This window comes from Abrus precatorius, unplaced genomic scaffold, assembly GCF_003935025.1.
Source record: "Abrus precatorius isolate BTA unplaced genomic scaffold, Abrus_2018 Scaffold7, whole genome shotgun sequence".
NCBI lineage: Eukaryota > Viridiplantae > Streptophyta > Magnoliopsida > Fabales > Fabaceae > Abrus > Abrus precatorius.
In genome coordinates this window covers 30,723,325-30,741,407 of record NW_020874417.1, presented here as the reverse complement: position 1 = coordinate 30,741,407, position 18,083 = coordinate 30,723,325, and the positions used below count along the sequence as shown (strand labels likewise).

General features: G+C 28.2%; 1 protein-coding gene across 3 annotated transcripts; it reads left to right on the top strand.

Moving 5' to 3' along the window:
* Positions 1 to 6,558: 6,558 nt before the first annotated feature.
* On the top strand, positions 6,559 to 11,671 carry LOC113870831 (probable alkaline/neutral invertase D). Of its 3 annotated transcripts, none has more exons than XM_027507324.1 (5): positions 6,559 to 6,699; positions 7,591 to 8,016; positions 8,922 to 9,353; positions 9,720 to 10,281; positions 10,840 to 11,671. In XM_027507324.1, exons 2-5 carry the CDS (start codon positions 7,639 to 7,641, stop codon positions 11,133 to 11,135), a joined length of 1,668 nt encoding a protein of 555 aa, XP_027363125.1. In that variant the 5' UTR covers positions 6,559 to 6,699; positions 7,591 to 7,638; the 3' UTR covers positions 11,136 to 11,671. The 3 variants fall into 3 exon arrangements, with proteins under 3 accessions (XP_027363125.1, XP_027363124.1, XP_027363126.1); XM_027507323.1 differs by lacking the exon at positions 6,559 to 6,699 and adding an exon at positions 6,774 to 6,991 and having other exon boundaries at positions 10,840 to 11,665; XM_027507325.1 differs by lacking the exon at positions 6,559 to 6,699 and adding an exon at positions 6,777 to 7,210.
* Positions 11,672 to 18,083: the final 6,412 nt, after the last annotated feature.

Sequence of the window (18,083 nt, the reverse complement as noted above, 5' to 3'; positions counted from 1 at the left end):
TAATAAGTTTTTTTGTATATTGTACAGATACTTAAAATTTTAAAATATAAATTAAAAGAAATATATAAAAAGAAAAAAATACTGCTATTATGAAACAATAGAGAAATGATGTGTTTTGAATATAAATAAGTTCTAAAAGAGATGTTTACATTGTTAAAATTGTATATTTAATTTTATCATATAAAATGGGTTAAATTGATAAGATTTTTAAAACTAAATTATAAATATGTATTTAAAGCAAAAGAGTAAAAATTGTAAAATATAAAAGTTGCGTAACTTAATATTTGATATAATGCGTTAAATTTTAAATTTATGAACTTCAAACAACAGATGTGAATTATTTTAATTTTTATGTCAACACTTAAATAAATTAAAATTGATTAAATTTAAATAATAGTGTTTGGCAAAGTTAAAATATAATAAAATGTGAGATGTTTTGTGAAAAAAAAAGAAGGTATGTAATATATTGAGAGAGGAAAGGGGAATTAATTAATAGAATTTTTTATTCTTACGAATAAGAATTATAGTTATGTTAATTTAATGAAACTGTCCTTTTTGCCGATCAAATCAAGAGTGATAGAAATTCTATTTTACTTTAGTTAAATTGATTTTTGTCTAAACATGGATCTTTACTTAAAGAAAATCAAGAGTGATAAAAAAATTACTAATTATTTTTTTTTTTTTTTGTCTAAACATGGATCTTTACTTAAAGAAAATCAATGATGTACTACTAATTATTTTGCATGATTTATAGCAATCATTATATGTTAATTTAAAATCTTATATAAATTGATTTTTCTAGTTATATATATATATTTGACTTAGTTCCATAATGATCTAACGGATACTAAATATTATAATTTCAATAAATTAAAGTATTTTTAAAAAATTTTATTATGTATCATTAGGCACATGTTAAAAAAACAAATATATAAAAAAATAATTTTTGTAATCGAAAAATGAAAAATCTTGCAACCCCAACTTAACATTATTATTAGGGGGGGCCCTTTTGTATGGTAAGAGGATGCATCATGCTTCACATGCAAAGAAGCAAAAGGATTAGTAGTTGCTCATTAGTCACAATGATAAAAATGTAGAATAATGATGTGAGGCTTACTTCAGCAAAGATTGAAAATGGGGTCACCTTTGTTGAAGCATTCTATTCAAGGATGGTACCCACAAGTGGGGGGTTAACAAGCCAACCGATGCAGTCAAAGTCCACACTTTTTTTAATAACACATTAATAATTATAAATATTATATAAACTTCACTTTTTATTTTTAAAGTTTTAACAAAATTTAAATAATAATTAAGATTTTATAAAAAATATATTGCTAGCATTACTCTCTCAATATTCTATTTTGCTCTTTCTTGACCACTTTTTTCCCCATTTGTTGAAGAATGAAGAGACATGCACGTATGCTTGTCTTCACTACAGGATTTGCCTTCGGATGGATAAGAACTCCAACTCGTCGCTGACTATATATCTTCCATTTTGGACAATTCATATATCATTAATTATGTTTTTTTTTTTTTTTAGTTTTAATTCGACATTGACAATTGTTGTTTGATTCATTTTAAGATTATATCACCCGGGAAAGAGGGAACGTGGAGAATGAAACATGCGCACGCGTTTCCACCGTATATAGAATCATTTATTTATTCAATGTTAGAATTTGTACAATTAACTATTATTATTTTAATAATTTTGTTAACATTTTTATTTTAAGATCAACCTCAGAGATTCACCCCTAAAATCAATAACAACAACAAAAAATGATTCAAGAATTTGACATGTGGTAGAATGTAAATTGATGAAAGAGAGATAAATAATTCAACTAGAAAATAAAAAATTTAACCTTTTTCTCTTTAATAATAACAAGAATGTACACTCAAAATTAATAAAATTTAATAATTTTAAAATCATTAAATAAAGCAAAGCTAAATTAAAAATAAATCTTAAAATTATCGCAGGTCTTTGAGGACCACAAGAGGTTGGAATTTGGGTATCATCCTAACATATAGCCATTGACTTTGTGCCCCTTCTTGACCACGCAGTAGTCTTCCAAGTCTACATTGTTTGGGTCACTCAAAATCGATTATTTCGGATATTATTTACTTTACCTAATGACTTTGAATGAAAAAGGAAATTGATATTCTTGTGGTCAGTTGAATTGATTTTTTTTTGTCAAAATCACATTTTAAAACAGAGGTAATTAAATATCAATAAATGACTACTTTAAATGATATATGGTTAAATTAAAAAGAAAAAGGAAAAGAAAACAAGATATTGAGTTTGAATGTTGTATATGAAATTAATTTTCACTGAAGGGAAAAAGGAATCCCCTGTGTGTTGAGCATGCCCTCCAAATTTGGGTTGTAATCTTATGGAACTTTTCAGTTACCTACACAAATAATTCCTCAACCAAACATTGCATGAATCTAATATAGAATATTAAGTAAGGATAAAACTGAGCAATAAAATTACGTGGACACGAGCTAACATGATTAGCACTAATTATAAGTCTGGACTCTAGAGATCATTTGAAAAGAAAAATAATTATCAACACGTTCTCCCTAATACACTATTTGTTATGGATTAAAATTTATTAAAACTTAAAAAATACAAGAAATAAATATTAATTTAAGTAAAAAAATTTAAGATTTACATAATTTTTTTAATTTTTAATAAATTTGAGCTAACAGTATAAAGTGTATTAAAAAATAAGTTAAATGATAGAGGCAAAAATTTTTCACACTAGTATAAGTCTAAAAACTTTTACATTTAATCTTAGTATTTTATTTAATTTACATCCAGTAAAATAATAAATTATAACTTATTAAATATAAATTAAATAAAAAGTTTAGATTGAGTGTAAGAGTTTTTTAACTTATATTAGTATGAAAAAATTCTCTTTTTAAATGATATATTGTTAATATTATTCATTTAAAAATGACCATATTAAAATATATTTTTAATTTTTGTAGCAAAGTTTAACTAAATTATTACTCTCTCCATTACATATCATAAGACTGAGACCTTGTATAATAATTGTTCTATAGTTAGTATATTTTTTACTTTCACTCAAATAAAAATACAAAAGAAACAATAACTCTAAGGATGTAGTTTGTGCCAAAAAATTGAGAGATTCTGATCTCATATTATATATTTCTTTATTTAAAAAATGAAAAATACATTAATTATTTTTTAATGATATCTCCATTTATTAGTATTTCACTTCAGTACTTAAAAAATTTATAGCTACATTCTGATTTTTGAGTTGAAGACATTTTGTCAGAAAAGTTTTTTTTACATTAACTCATGTAATTAGTAAATTTATTAAGAAACATGTGCACATTTTTATTTTATAAATATGAGCATTTACTTTTAAGCAAATTTTTTTAAAGTCATTCTTATTAAGTTTTATAAATATGAGATGAAATAAATATTAGAAATAAAATGTAAAATATAAATGTCATTTTATATTTTTTTCCCTATTGACAAGCATGGGATTAAGACTCCTTCTAATGATAGATGCGGAATTACATCCAGTTCCTTGGGGAAAAAAAAGCAATATCTTATGTTTATAAACTCTTTCTCTCTCCCTCTCTCTCTCTCTCTCTCTCTCTATATATATATATATATATATATATATAATAATTTTTATTAAAATATAATTTAATGTATCAATAGAATTAAAAGTTATAGTTTTTAATAAAATTTATTACATATACTTTTTTAAAAAATCGTGTGTGTATATATCACACCTTAACTTGCTGAGAAGCCAAAAAGTTGTAGTTTTTTATTTTTAGGATGATACCTTTTGAGAGTTTTACGGCACAAAACTTTTATTGCAAGTTTGAGAGACAAATTCTCAATCGTCATTTTTCATTAATTGATTGGCAGCAATATATATAATAATAAAAAGTGGTTAAACCTCAACTTAACGAGAAGGCACCAAAATTATTTAGACTATTTTCTCTCTTGGGGGGTACATGCATTTTGAGTATTTTATGGAACAAAAGTTTTCAATCCACTTTCAGACAATTTCTGCAACATTATTTCATTGATAAATGCTTAGTGGGTGAAGAATCTTTCTTCATGCAATTTTTTAATGAATGAAAGTTAGTACTGTGATCGAGGCTGCGTGATTTTGAATGTCAATATTGTTCTAACATTCATAAATTCAGGTTCAAACCATTGTTATATAATAATCTGTCACACACTTTAGAACATTGCACCAAAATGCTTTTTTATTCTTTCCTATAAAACATTGCAGGAGTTGGTGTTAGATTATATTTTTCTTTTCCCTTTTATTTTGAGATTTATACTGCATAAATTTCCATCTTTAATTTATTTTATATTTCAGAAATAATATTTTTCTATAATATCCCGCACAAAATAAATAGACAAAATGTGAACATTGAATAGGAAAATAAAAAAATAATATACATATTTATCACATTTTAAATACATTTTTAATAAAATTTTAAATTTGTTAATTTCTTAACTAATGTTTAAAGATACCCAGTTAGTAAAATCCAAATAAATATATATGAAATATGTAAATTTAACTACATCGAATATCACAAAAATGCCCAAAAATGACAAAAAATTAATTAGCAGCAAAACGGAAAACGCGGAAAAAAATGAAGAAAAAACAAAAATGGAGATTTGATCACATACTCGAAAGATTTTTGTTTCGATAGATAATAAAATGTTTTGAATTAATAATTTGCCTTTCAAGAATAATATAAATTTTTTATACCAACGCATTAAAATTAAACAATTAAAATAATACCTTTTTTTTAAATTCTGTACAATTACAAACCTGAATTAATATATATCATTACATTAATGTTCCGCTTTATTTCTCAATAGTTAAATTGATATTCCTTGTGTTTTAAAAATAAAATTAATGTCACCTTTCGTATGAGATATTAAAGCAAATTTTTTAATAAACCGAAATTTATGTTTGTTCTTTGTGTTTTGATGAGCACATCAAGTTTCATATTTTATTGAAGGAATGCTAACTAGTCTCGTGCAAGTTAACGAGGGAAAGGAAGAGAATCATTAGACGTTGTTGTGAAATAATTAATTAAGACTAAGCGAGGGAGGGAGTCTCTTAAGTAAAATTTAATTGTTTTATAATCAAATGATAATGAATCTTCACTAAACAGATTCTTCCCTCCCACACTTGTGGATGTCAACTAAAAGATTGCTGTTCTTCGCCATGGCATATTCCCAGTTTATACCGTTAAACATTTAATGAAAAACTTATTATCATTAAATTACTATATCTTTATGTATTCAGTTCTAAGCGATTTTCTTCAAACATTTTTTTATACCATTTGGCAAAAATGTTTTACTCACACCTTTGATTTTTAAAGTAATAATACAATATTTTATTTTTATCATTATTAAAACTTTTTATTTTTTATTAACTAATAACATTTATTATTTTTAAATTTTTTTAAGCACTAATATTTTATTAAAAACATTTAAAATACAAAAATTACTTTAACTTTTTATAACTTTTTAAAAAATTGATAATATATGTCAAAACATTATTAATTTAATTGATCTGGACAATCGATCTTTTCAACTATCTTTATTATTCTTAGCTTTTATTTTAAAAGATTTGGATTAACTATTTATATTTTATTCAAATGTTATATTTAATTTTTAAAAGAGATTAAATAAAGTATGTTATTAAATATTTATAAAAAAATAGATAAAAAAAGTTATATATTGTGTAAATAATAATTTCTTTAAACTGGTTGTTACAGCTACATGGACTTCATTTATGTTAATGTTCTTGGTCTAATTATTTATCATAAAATTAAGAATGGTTAAATTATCAAAAAATATAAAAATGAATGCAAAACTGCAAATATAATAATTGATAACTTTAATGTTGCTGGCAAGTTCATTTAAGAGTGTTAGTGTTCTAATGACGATAATACTCAATTAGGTGCAATGGTTAAAATTAATAAAATTGATCAATTTAATCCATTCAAATTTGTTATATTATAGGATTTGACTTTAAAATTATAATTCTAAATTGAATGTGGAATATGTAATTCAATTCATCTAATTTTATTTTTTCTCAAATTATTTTTTAATATATCACATTAAATACTATATACATAAAAATGAAAAGTCTTCAAATAAATTAGGTTATTAATCTTCTATTTAATTGAAAAGATATATGATAATATTTGATAAAAACTTGCTGGTTGTTATAATGATTAATTTGATGTAAAAACATAGTATAGGTATCCTTGAATTATTATTATTATTATTTTGATTAAATATGCAGCTATTTATAACAACATGATGCACACCTTAACGTGGGAAGTGCTTTCTCAGAAGTCAATTTCTTAGGTCATTAATTAAATTGATAATAAGAGGAGGAAAAATACAAGTTGAAATGTAGCTGTCTAGGCTCATAGAATAAATTCTGAAATCCACCCACCTACCCAATTAATTAATAACCCTAAAAGATGAAAAATGAAAATATAAATACACATGTTAGTTGCTACTTGGTACGCTCACCCACCTATCATTATTCCAAATTGGATCATCGCAGAAGCAGGGAGCAGAAGAAGTGGGTGCAAGAGAGACCAGAAGGAACGGCACCGTTTTGCCGACGTGGGCGTGCCGGTAACCCCCCTCTCTGCTACCGGCTGTTCCCGGTAACCCTCTAACATGGAATCGACGTGTTAGAAATGAAAATTAATAAATAAAGAAAGAAAAAAGTGGGTGGGACGGTACGGTCCGTTGGTTGCACTCTCTCTCCTCGACTCGCTTTCTACCGTTCGTCGTCTTCTATAAATATCGGCTTCCTCCCTCGTGTTCTTTTTTTTTCCTTCTTTTTCTCTTCTCCGCCATACTCTTCGTACTCCATTTTCCGGCGAAATCGCCGGCCAACCACCGTCGTTTCCGCCGGGTGATATTTCTCTGCCTCGTCGTCGTCGCCTCGTTCAGGTTCTGTCCTCCCTCCTCGTTCCACTTCTCGCCATCATTCACTTCCCCTTCGTATTCTCAGATCTGCCTTTTTTTAGTATCGATAAATTGCTCTCATTCCTTCGTCGCAGCTTCCTAATTTGCCTCTCATATATGAACCTATTTTGCCCGTTTTCTAGTTGTTTGAATCGCGTGATAATGGTGATTCTTCGGTTTTTGTTTTGCGTGGATCTTGATCTGGTATTTGTTTTCCTTAATGTGCCACTTGTTGTTTCGTTACCGTGTTCGGTTTTTCTAATTTGATGATGCTATTGACAAGAGTCGACGCTGATGTTGTTCTGTTTTGCCGAAAATGTGCTGAGATGTTGTATTGTTTTTCTTTCCATTTTTCTTCCCATATGCGGAGCTTAATTTTTATGAACGGTTACGTATAGAATAGTTTTTATTGATTCGATCATGTTGATCGTGACTCGTGAGTGTGCTTTACGTTTCTGATTCTGTCATTTCCTCATTGGTTTTACGATTTTATATATGCTTGTTTTTATATATTTGGTTGTTAGGAATATGCTTGTTTCAGTTTTGCATTTGACCTTGGAGCATTTTATTTTTTCTGGCTGTAGATAGTGTCTGTTTGACATAGTCATTCAGTTATTGGAGAAGTAGAGAAAATGGACGGGCCTATGGGAATGCGCAAAATCAGCTCTCACTGCTCTATCTCTGAGATGGATGATTATGATCTCTCACGTCTGCTTGACAGGCCTAGGTTGAACATTGAAAGACAGAGATCATTTGATGAGAGGTCTCTCAGTGAACTATCAATTGGTCTTGCGAAAGCAGGCTTGGATAACTATGACACTTATTCGCCTGGGGGAAGATCTGGCTTTAACACACCTGCTTCATCCACTCGGAACTCATTTGAGCCTCACCCCATGGTTGCTGATGCCTGGGAATCTCTCAGAAAATCTCTAGTCTATTTTAGAAACCAACCGGTTGGCACAATTGCAGCTGTTGATCATCAATCAGAGGAAGTTCTAAACTATGATCAGGTGAATGCCTCAATTAATGCCAAAATTCCATATTCCAATTTTAGGAGCATGTACAAAACTTTTGAAAAAATGCAAGCTTGGTGGACCGTGGATGTTTAATGTTCTAATCAAGCTATGATGAAATAAGTTGTTCATGAGATGCTTCTTTATTACTTCAGTTTGAAAACACGGTACTATAGAATGCTTGAATTTGAATACTAGTACGTGTGTGTGTGTGATGGACATTTAATTATAAACAACCAAAAGCCTTTTGATTGTTGACAAGTTTTCAGGGGCAATTGAACCTGGATCATCATACAAGTTGAGGGTTACTGCATATTTTACAAGACATATGATCTATGATGTGGCATGATAACATTTTTTTAGACTTTATAGTTACCAAGTGTTTTTAATGTAATGAATATAAGAGTACTATAACAAACTTTAGTTGATTCTCTAATACATATTTAAGAAATTTAACTAAACTTTTAAGTAGCCCCTTCATTCCGAAGATTAACGGAAATGAATTTTGTAGTTGTTGAATGCTTGATTAAGTCGGAGAACCAAACTGATTGGAGAAGACATAAGAAGGATAAATAGGCATGACTACAATTATAAAAAAAATAATATTAAAACTGCCAACAGTTATTTGGCTCCGTTAGTTCTCAATAGATATATCCTGGTAGTGTCAACTTTTTCTTTTAGCACCTGAACTTATAGTTACTTTTCATATGCCTTAGGTATCTTGCTATACATGCTTAATAGATTGTTGGTATCTTGAATAATTGTTGATTAAGAGAAGAAACCCTGAAGTTTTGTGTTAGTGGTGGCCCCCACAAACTCCGAAGCACCATGAACTGTCATACACTGATGGGAGGTCCTCTAAAACTGAGTATGATATTTATTGATTAAATTTTCTTTTCTAGGTCTTTGTTCGAGATTTTGTGCCAAGTGCTCTGGCCTTTTTGATGAATGGTGAACCAGATATAGTAAAGAACTTCTTATTGAAGACATTGCATCTTCAGGGGTGGGAAAAAAGAGTAGATCGATTTAAGCTTGGTGAAGGTGTAATGCCAGCTAGTTTCAAGGTCCTCCATGATCCTGTTAGGAAAACAGATACTCTTATTGCAGATTTTGGTGAAAGTGCAATTGGAAGAGTTGCTCCTGTTGACTCTGGATTCTGGTGGATCATTTTACTTCGTGCATACACAAAGTCTACAGGGGACATGTCCCTGGCTGAATCATCAGCTTGTCAAAAGGGAATGAAACTTATATTGACTCTATGCTTGTCAGAGGGGTTTGATACATTTCCAACCCTGCTTTGTGCTGATGGATGCTGCATGATTGATCGAAGAATGGTAGGGCATAATTTGCAGTTGTTTCTCAGTCTGTTAATATAATTAAGATTGCCCATTTTATCTGGCTGCAAGAATGGTGTTTGTTGCATTCCATTGTTTATAGCCTAAGTTGGCCATTTTATGGTGCAAGGCAATGCAAATAGATTTGTCACAAGTCTTACTCTTGTTCTTATGACACAGCAACACATCATTGGATAATAGTGTACAACTTTGTTTACCCTAACAGTACATTAAATATAAATTAATATGTGTAGTTTCTACTTTCAAGTCCTTGCAGTTTAGTTTTCACTCATATATTTGATTTTGAATGTTTTTGAAGAACTTTCATATTTTATTAATTGTTTCTTTTTCCTTTTTTTCCTGCAGGGTATTTATGGCTATCCCATAGAGATTCAAGCACTTTTCTTCATGGCACTGAGATGTGCTTTGGCAATGCTGAAACAGGATGATGCTGAAGGAAAGGAATGTGTAGAACGTGTTGTGAAGCGTTTGCATGCACTAAGTTATCACATGCGAAGTTATTTTTGGCTTGACTTCCAACAACTAAATGACATTTATCGTTATAAGACTGAGGAGTACTCACATACTGCAGTAAATAAGTTTAATGTTATTCCTGATTCTATCCCAGATTGGGTATTTGACTTTATGCCAACCCGTGGGGGCTACTTCATTGGAAATGTCAGCCCAGCCCGAATGGATTTTCGATGGTTTGCTTTAGGCAATTGTGTTGCAATTCTATCTTCTCTAGCAACTCCAGAGCAATCAATGGCTATCATGGATCTTATCGAATCTCGCTGGGATGAGTTGGTTGGTGAAATGCCACTTAAAATATCTTATCCTGCAATAGAGAGCCATGAGTGGCGAATTGTTACTGGTTGTGATCCCAAAAATACCAGATGGAGTTACCATAATGGAGGATCTTGGCCAGGTTCTTCCTTTCTGTGACCATTCTTATTTATTTAAACTTCAAAATGCTTTTGATTTGGGCTTTGGTCACTGTAGCTTCTTCACATGACTTTAGCAGTTAAACTTATGGCTACTCGTACATGTCAGTTTATTGGGTAACACCAGAGTGTGGTTAGGCATCAGCTTAGCCTTTGCCGTAAGATGTTTCCCATAGGTTTCAAAATTACGCTACTCCTTGTAGTAACATCAGCCATATTTCTGTTATGCTAATAGTATGTTTTTGTCTTTAACATAAACAGAAAAGAAGAATGTGTGGAAAGCACCATGTTTAAATCTTAGTAACATTGCCAATGCCTTTATCTTTAATTTGAAAACACAGTGAAACTGGGGAAAAAATGTTGCTATTACTTTTTAGTTATGCTGTTAGTTATTTTTTCTCAATAAATGGTAATCTGATGTCTACCAGAAGCATTGTTGACTATTCTCACAATATGTTATGGAATAAGCTTATCAACATACATAGGTTTGGTGGTCTTGTTTTTTGACTATTCGTTTTGCTTTATTTCTTGCTCGAGTGCAGTGCTCTTGTGGCTAGTAACAGCTGCTTGCATCAAAACGGGGCGACCACAAATAGCAAGACGTGCAATTGAGCTTGCTGAGAGTCGTTTACTGAAGGATGGGTGGCCCGAATATTATGACGGTAAACTTGGGAGATATATTGGCAAACAGGCCAGAAAATACCAAACTTGGTCTATTGCAGGCTATCTGGTGGCAAAGATGATGCTGGAAGATCCATCACACTTGGGGATGATTTCCCTTGAAGAAGACAAACAGATGAAACCGGTGATTAAAAGATCATCTTCTTGGACTTGCTAAACAATTAAGGCGATAGATAAATAGTATAAAAAACGAATAGAGAAAAACTTAGAAGGTGAGAGATATTGTTGTTTCAATACACGGCACTATTCTTGGTGATTCCCTTCCTCGTAGGATTGATTGGAAGTTTGGCTTGTGTAAATTAGCAGCTGCTGAGACTGGCATCATGCTTTTCCCAAATAAGTAAAAAGACACTTCGGTTTATGTTTGCTAAGTTCAATGCTACTGTCCCACTTGTTGCCTGGGATTATTAGCTAGAGAAGAAAAAGTATGAAACATTCTTCATTAAATTAATGCGTTTCCTGACAGTTGTCAATAAGGCTTCTTTTTAAAAAGGGGGCCTAGAACAGAAAACATTAGCTTCCTCATATGGATCTTTAGGGCTACTGTCCACATTGCTAAGATATATGGCAAAGTGTGAAATTTTACCTTTTTTCATAAATACATTGTACTTTCCCGTTGAGTCTTATTCCCTTTCATTTGTATTCAAACTCTGGAACCTATGATTTTATTATTGTTTTAGGGCATTTTTGGTCTAAAGTTAGAAACCTCCTCATTCTCACACCTGTTAATAATAACAACATCTACATAAAAATGTATTAATTTCAGATTAATTTATTCACTTGTCTCAATTATATTTAATGGACTAAAATTAATTTAATCAAAATTAATTTTATTTAACTTTAAATCAAACAGATAGTAGGAGGCTTCATAAATCAGTCTAATTAATTGTAAAAAACTGAAATTTAAAAAAAAAAAAATTCAGTTAGAGTATGTTTGTTTCCCTTTTTAAAAAGAGTTTTCTATTTCTAAAAATAAAATATAATATATTTTAAAAAAAGGAAACAGTATTATATAATTTTTGGATCTAATTTTGTAAACTTGTTCAATCAAATCTGAAGGACTGAAAGAAATTTATACAAATATAATTCTTTTTAGAATTATCTTACTACTCTAATTTGTATAAATAAATATTTATAAAATTGTGACTTTGATTTATTGTCTTTAGAGTTTTATATCTAAATTACATTCTGTTTTCGCATCTTTATGTTATCTTTTCTTCTCTTTTATGATGTAATTTCTCTTTCTTTCTTTTTTTAAAATAGATAGAAAAATAAAATAGGATAAATATTTTTAACAAAACTATGTAATAAATTACGACTAAAGCAAAAAAAATAGTTTGTATTTTAGAAATGCTGGTTGTAGTGTTGTGTAAACTTTCTTTCAGCAGTTTCAGTATGAAATATGACATTAATAAACTCAAATAATTTATATTGTATGTATTGTATATTTTTGGGTTTGTTTATACTCTCTAAAAAAAGGTTAAAAAAGGATCTAATTCAAATAACTTTAAATTAAATCTGAACTCAAAGGATGCCCTTGCGCTAATAAATGACCTTCACCTTTTTAAAAATTTGCATCAATCATTTGCTAACTGGATCATTAAGTTCCAACACTCCCTAAAAGAAATTATAGTGGGCAAACTCGTCACCTTCTTTCTCCTCTTCTATTGTAAATATTACTTTTCCTCTCTAAATTTGAATATTTTCAAAATTGATATAAAAGAAATTATAATGCACCAATTGACGCACTCAATTCCATAAAAATATTTTAATTATTTTCCAAATACGTATTTATTAACCTTTAAATTATAATTAATAAAATTTTACATAAAACAAACAATATATTAACAATACAATTGATCAATATATTAATTTTATTATCAATTAAAAATATTAAATAAATTAACTATAGTAATTTAATATTCCTAAAATTTTAAAGAAAAATTTAAATAAATTTACAATATCAAAATTATTTCAATCAATTTAAAACCATCTTATTTTATCAATAAACATGGGAATCTCTTAGTTGATATTGTTCTAACTTAACTTGTAATTTCAATTTCAGGTTGGTCTAACAGAAAGCACCTTTGGTAAATCAAATGTTAAATGAAAAACATCCCAATCCATTTCCATTTCTGAATAGTTATAAAACTGTCAAACCATAATTTACAATATTTATTTTTTATAATCCTTATTTTACTTGTAATGCTACATGGATCTAGTCCTCAATATGCAACTTGAACTCGGGAATTCATTAATGATTTGATTTGATTTTCTGTGTAAGCCACACCACAACGTTCCACAATCCACACAATTGTAGATGATATGTTCCAAAAGTGAGTGCTTCACGTGTCAATCATCATGGACCAGACTCTTCTGCATCCTATCTATCACCATTTTTAGTTTAAATGAGTTCACTTGATTCAATCCAAACGAATACTCATTTTGAAAATTATAAAACTATTACAAAACAGGTCTAAGCTATATGAATGCAAAATATCACATGGAGGCTAGTAAATGGATTACATCCTAGTCTATAAGTCAATAAATAAAAAAAGAAAAGTTGTTCTTAGGTTTAATTTTATTTTAGTTGGCCTCCATAAACTACGAGTTATTTTTCAATCTATACAAATCCAAATTCAGCTCGTCACTAAATTTTAAAGAAAGGTAAATTCCTAACAAAAATAAAATAAAATAAAATTCCATAGAATATAGCATTATTTCCTATGAAATTAACTACTGCAATACGAGGAAAAAAATTCACAAGCTAAGTTATCAATAGAACCTGTTCCCGACCTATATTTTTTATAATTTTTAATATATTTTGATCAATAAAAAAAAAATATTGTTAATATTCCTCTCACTGTGAAAGTCAAAAACTAACTGAAAAAAAATCAAGATATCATGTAACAACACCCAAAAAAATGTCTTGTGCATATTTTTTGTCAAAAAAAATCCTGTACTTGAGCACATGGCTTGGGCCATGGTCTCCATCTGGGTCCACCTCGGGAGTGGATTGAGGAATCTCGTTACTCGTTTAGATAAACTGGTGGATAAGGCTGTTGAAATGGGCCCAAGCAGGCTCAAAAGTCAAAACATGGATTAACTCGTTGTAGTGGGCCTGCTTCAAAAGTAGCCCAACTCTGTCGCCCACATGCCACCATGTGACCAACAGGAACTACGGCACTGACACACCCAAGAATATACATATATATATATATATTAAACATGAGAATGTATTTTATTATATTCTCTTTTTCTTTGTGATGAATATTTTTATTTATTTCATTCTTTTACATTAATAAATATTTATACTTCAAATCTCAATTTTAATTATTTTAAAGTTATTTTTTATACCATAATTTATTTTATTTTTATTAAATCTCATTTACTTACACTCTTAACTTTTAAAAGTTTTCTATTTTTTTCCCTGAATTTAAATCATTTATATTTTCTACCTTACTATTTTAGATTAACTATACTACATTTTATATAATTTTATTTAAAAAATATATTTTTAAGATATTACTTTAATTCAAATTATATAGGATGTATTGCTATTGCTTAATTTATGACATATTCTTATCCGAACAATGTAATAATTTTATATAAAATCAATTCGACTTCTAAATTATAGTTGCATTTTATATTAACCGGTATTTTTCTTACGTATTGCATAAGTATCACTGAATTAAATTTGTTTAAATACATTATACAATTATTTTAAAATACAGTAATTAAAAAATAAATGTTATAATAAATTTAATAAATATTTTATTATATTAAATAAAATTAAGAATAAATTATAAATTTTTTAACTAATATTAAATTAAAAAATAAATTTATAATGTAGAAAAAATTACTTAGCATAATAATTAAAAAACCAATCCTTTAAAATGGTTTTATTTGACAATATTTCTAAAAATATTCCATTTAAAAGTTAATAATCACAAATTATGTTTGGAGGTCAATTATTGGTAACAACTTTTATAAAAAGTAAACAATAGTAAATATAATTTTTATTCTTATCTATTTTAAGAGTGTATATTAATTCATTTTTATATTGATAATAAAAATAACTTAAGGCGTATCATACATACAATTGCAATGCATTTTTAGGTAAATTATTACATATTAATTTCCTCAATAATTAGTGCTATAAAAACTAAATGAATAAGAAGTGATTTGATAGACAAAAATATCGCTTACATTATTGTCATACATAATATTTTGTATTTGACTCATCTTATTTAAACTCAAATTAGATAAAAACAATAAAGATGATCAAATTTTCTTTATTATTTTTTGAACGTAACTATGTTTTAAAGTTTGAATTCAAGATTACCGATTTAAACTATTGTCAACTAATCCATGCACTGCATATCATACAAATCTTAAAGACTAAAAATGGTACTAATTTAAGTTATAAGCTTGTTGGCTAAAAACGTTATTATTAATAGTATGTTTTCACGAAATGAAAATTGGTTACTGAAAAAATTCTCTGAAATAATATGAATTACTTGAAATGTAGCAACAGATATTGACAATTAGCCATTTAGGTTGGGACATAATGGCATGATGAGGAGCAGATATTTTATAAAAGAGAAGAAGAAGTAGCATCACACATTGACACAACTAGTGGCATGAACACGTATATGTAACATCTCACGGGGCATGAGTCCCCACGATTCCACCCATAAACAAATCTAAACTGTCTCTAACCAAATATTTTTGCATTTGCAATGTCCAAATAACATCACAAGCATCAAGATTCTTGTAGCCATCATGCCCCATTTGCAAGGGTCAGAGGAATTTCAAATGCACCCAAAGTGGTCCTAAAAGCCAGCTTCTGTCTTTTAAAGATAAGGATATATATATGTATATTCATTTTTAGATGAAAGTCCCTATTAAGGGTGTTTAAATGGATTAGTATATTTTTTTTAACTTCAATTTTAATATTCAGTTTAAGTATTTTAAAGTAATAGACTTTCATATAAAAAAATTGTTTATTATATATTTTTTATCTCTGAATTTATAACAAATGTAACTTTTGGTTTTTTTTTTTAATTATAGAAGATAGATATACAGACAAACATGTGTTAAAAATAAAAGATTATTACCATAAAAGTACAAATTTATTTAATATCCTGCAATTAAAAAATTTGTTCTTTAAATAATAAAAATATGGTGATAAACGTTTTTATATGTTATTATATTTCTATTTAAAAAGAATATCCAACAACATCCATGTCAAAAGGTGTAAAACATGAATTAATTGCAGTGGAGAATAATATGAAAAATCATTTAAGATTACTGTACTTAAAACATGGTTTGTCGCTGTGTTTGCAGTGGCAATGTGCCAATGTGGCATGGCTGGTTAGAGTAATAGCAAGTAATTGGAAATTTTGCATCCATCTTGACTTGATTGACCTAACACGACGCATGCATGCAGTTCAAAAAGAATTGTACGATGGCCATTTTTTTATGAATTTAAATTATTTAAAATTTTCTTATCAAGAACATAAAATTATATATTTTTTATTATAATATAATATGATAGATTCTTTTTAATTAACTTTAGACTTAATTATATTTTTAATCTTATACTTTGATTTGTGTGATTTTAGTTTCTTTAATTTTCATTATTTACATTTAATTTATAACAAACATGTAATATATCATTACTTTATATAAAATTTTAAATATATATAATAAATGAAAGAAATAAAAATATTATATTTTTATATTTTATTTAGTATTTTTATTTAGTATTTATATATCTTATAATATATGTAAATAAAAAATATGCCATGCCTTTATTAGAATTACACATAATTAAAGTATACAAATCAAAAAGTAAAATTAAATCTTAATATTATCGAGCCATTTGTCAATAATGTCCTTAAACATTATTTGTGAAACTAACATGAGTTGGGATCAATAATGTATCTCAGTCCTTAATTAACAGAAATAGTTATTTTTGATTTAAATATTAAGTTTAATTATAAAATGAGATAAATTTATATATTTTTAATTATATCATAATTTATTGTAAGACAATATCCTTCTATATTTCGTCGGAGCTTTTTAACATTGATAATTTATATATATTACTTAAAAATAGTTAGGACATTTTATTGAATATGTTTTCAATAGGAACATGTCATCACTTTTTCTTAAAAAATCCAATATACTATACGAATTGAATAAATCTAGTAATAAACAACCAATAAACTTATTATTACTGATTTTAATAAAATTAATGAGAATCACAAGTGTAATAGTGAAAGAACAACCTGACAAAAACTCGCCAAAGCTTAGCCCTCAACCAAGTCTTGAGCTGTATTTAATGAAAGTACAAAAATTAGAACTGCTGAGTCAAGAACAGGGTTAGTCCATGACCAAGAATTAATTTAGCAATTTTTTGGTCAAATTTATCGAATTTTAACTGAATTTATAAACCGAAAAGTGATTAGCATATTGAATTGAAACAGATGAGAAACCTAATTTTGGTGGCGATCCAAAATCCAATAACAACTGCAATAGACACTCAAAAACCTGAAAAGATCTTCCAGCTTTTCCCAAACATGACCCCAATGCTAGCGTGACAACTTGTGTTCAGCTTATCAATTACCAGAAAGTCGGTGGTGGAATTCTGGTCACGTTGGCAACTATCTAGTGCTTCTTCTCGTTTCCAAGTTGTGATTTATTCGACAACTCACCCCTCTCTCTCACACACACATATACAATATTTAGAATTAATTAATTAATTAAAATGTTAAAACATATTAAAATAACATAAGTATTTTATTAGCATGATTTAATGTTATGTTATGTGTTTGATTAATTTTATCTATAAATAGTTAAAGACATGTTTATGCCTTTATGCAAGAACAAGAATTATTACATCAATATTATATTATTGAGCAATATTCTGATATCTCAAATAAAAAATAGAAAGAAAATAAAAATGAAAAGTGGTAGTCATGGACTAACTCAAGATCACGGGTTGTCACACTCATGATTCATATATCTCATTGATCATCATCACCCATTATATAAGCCACTTTCATGCACTATGCACCCCCGCGTCAAACCTCACCAC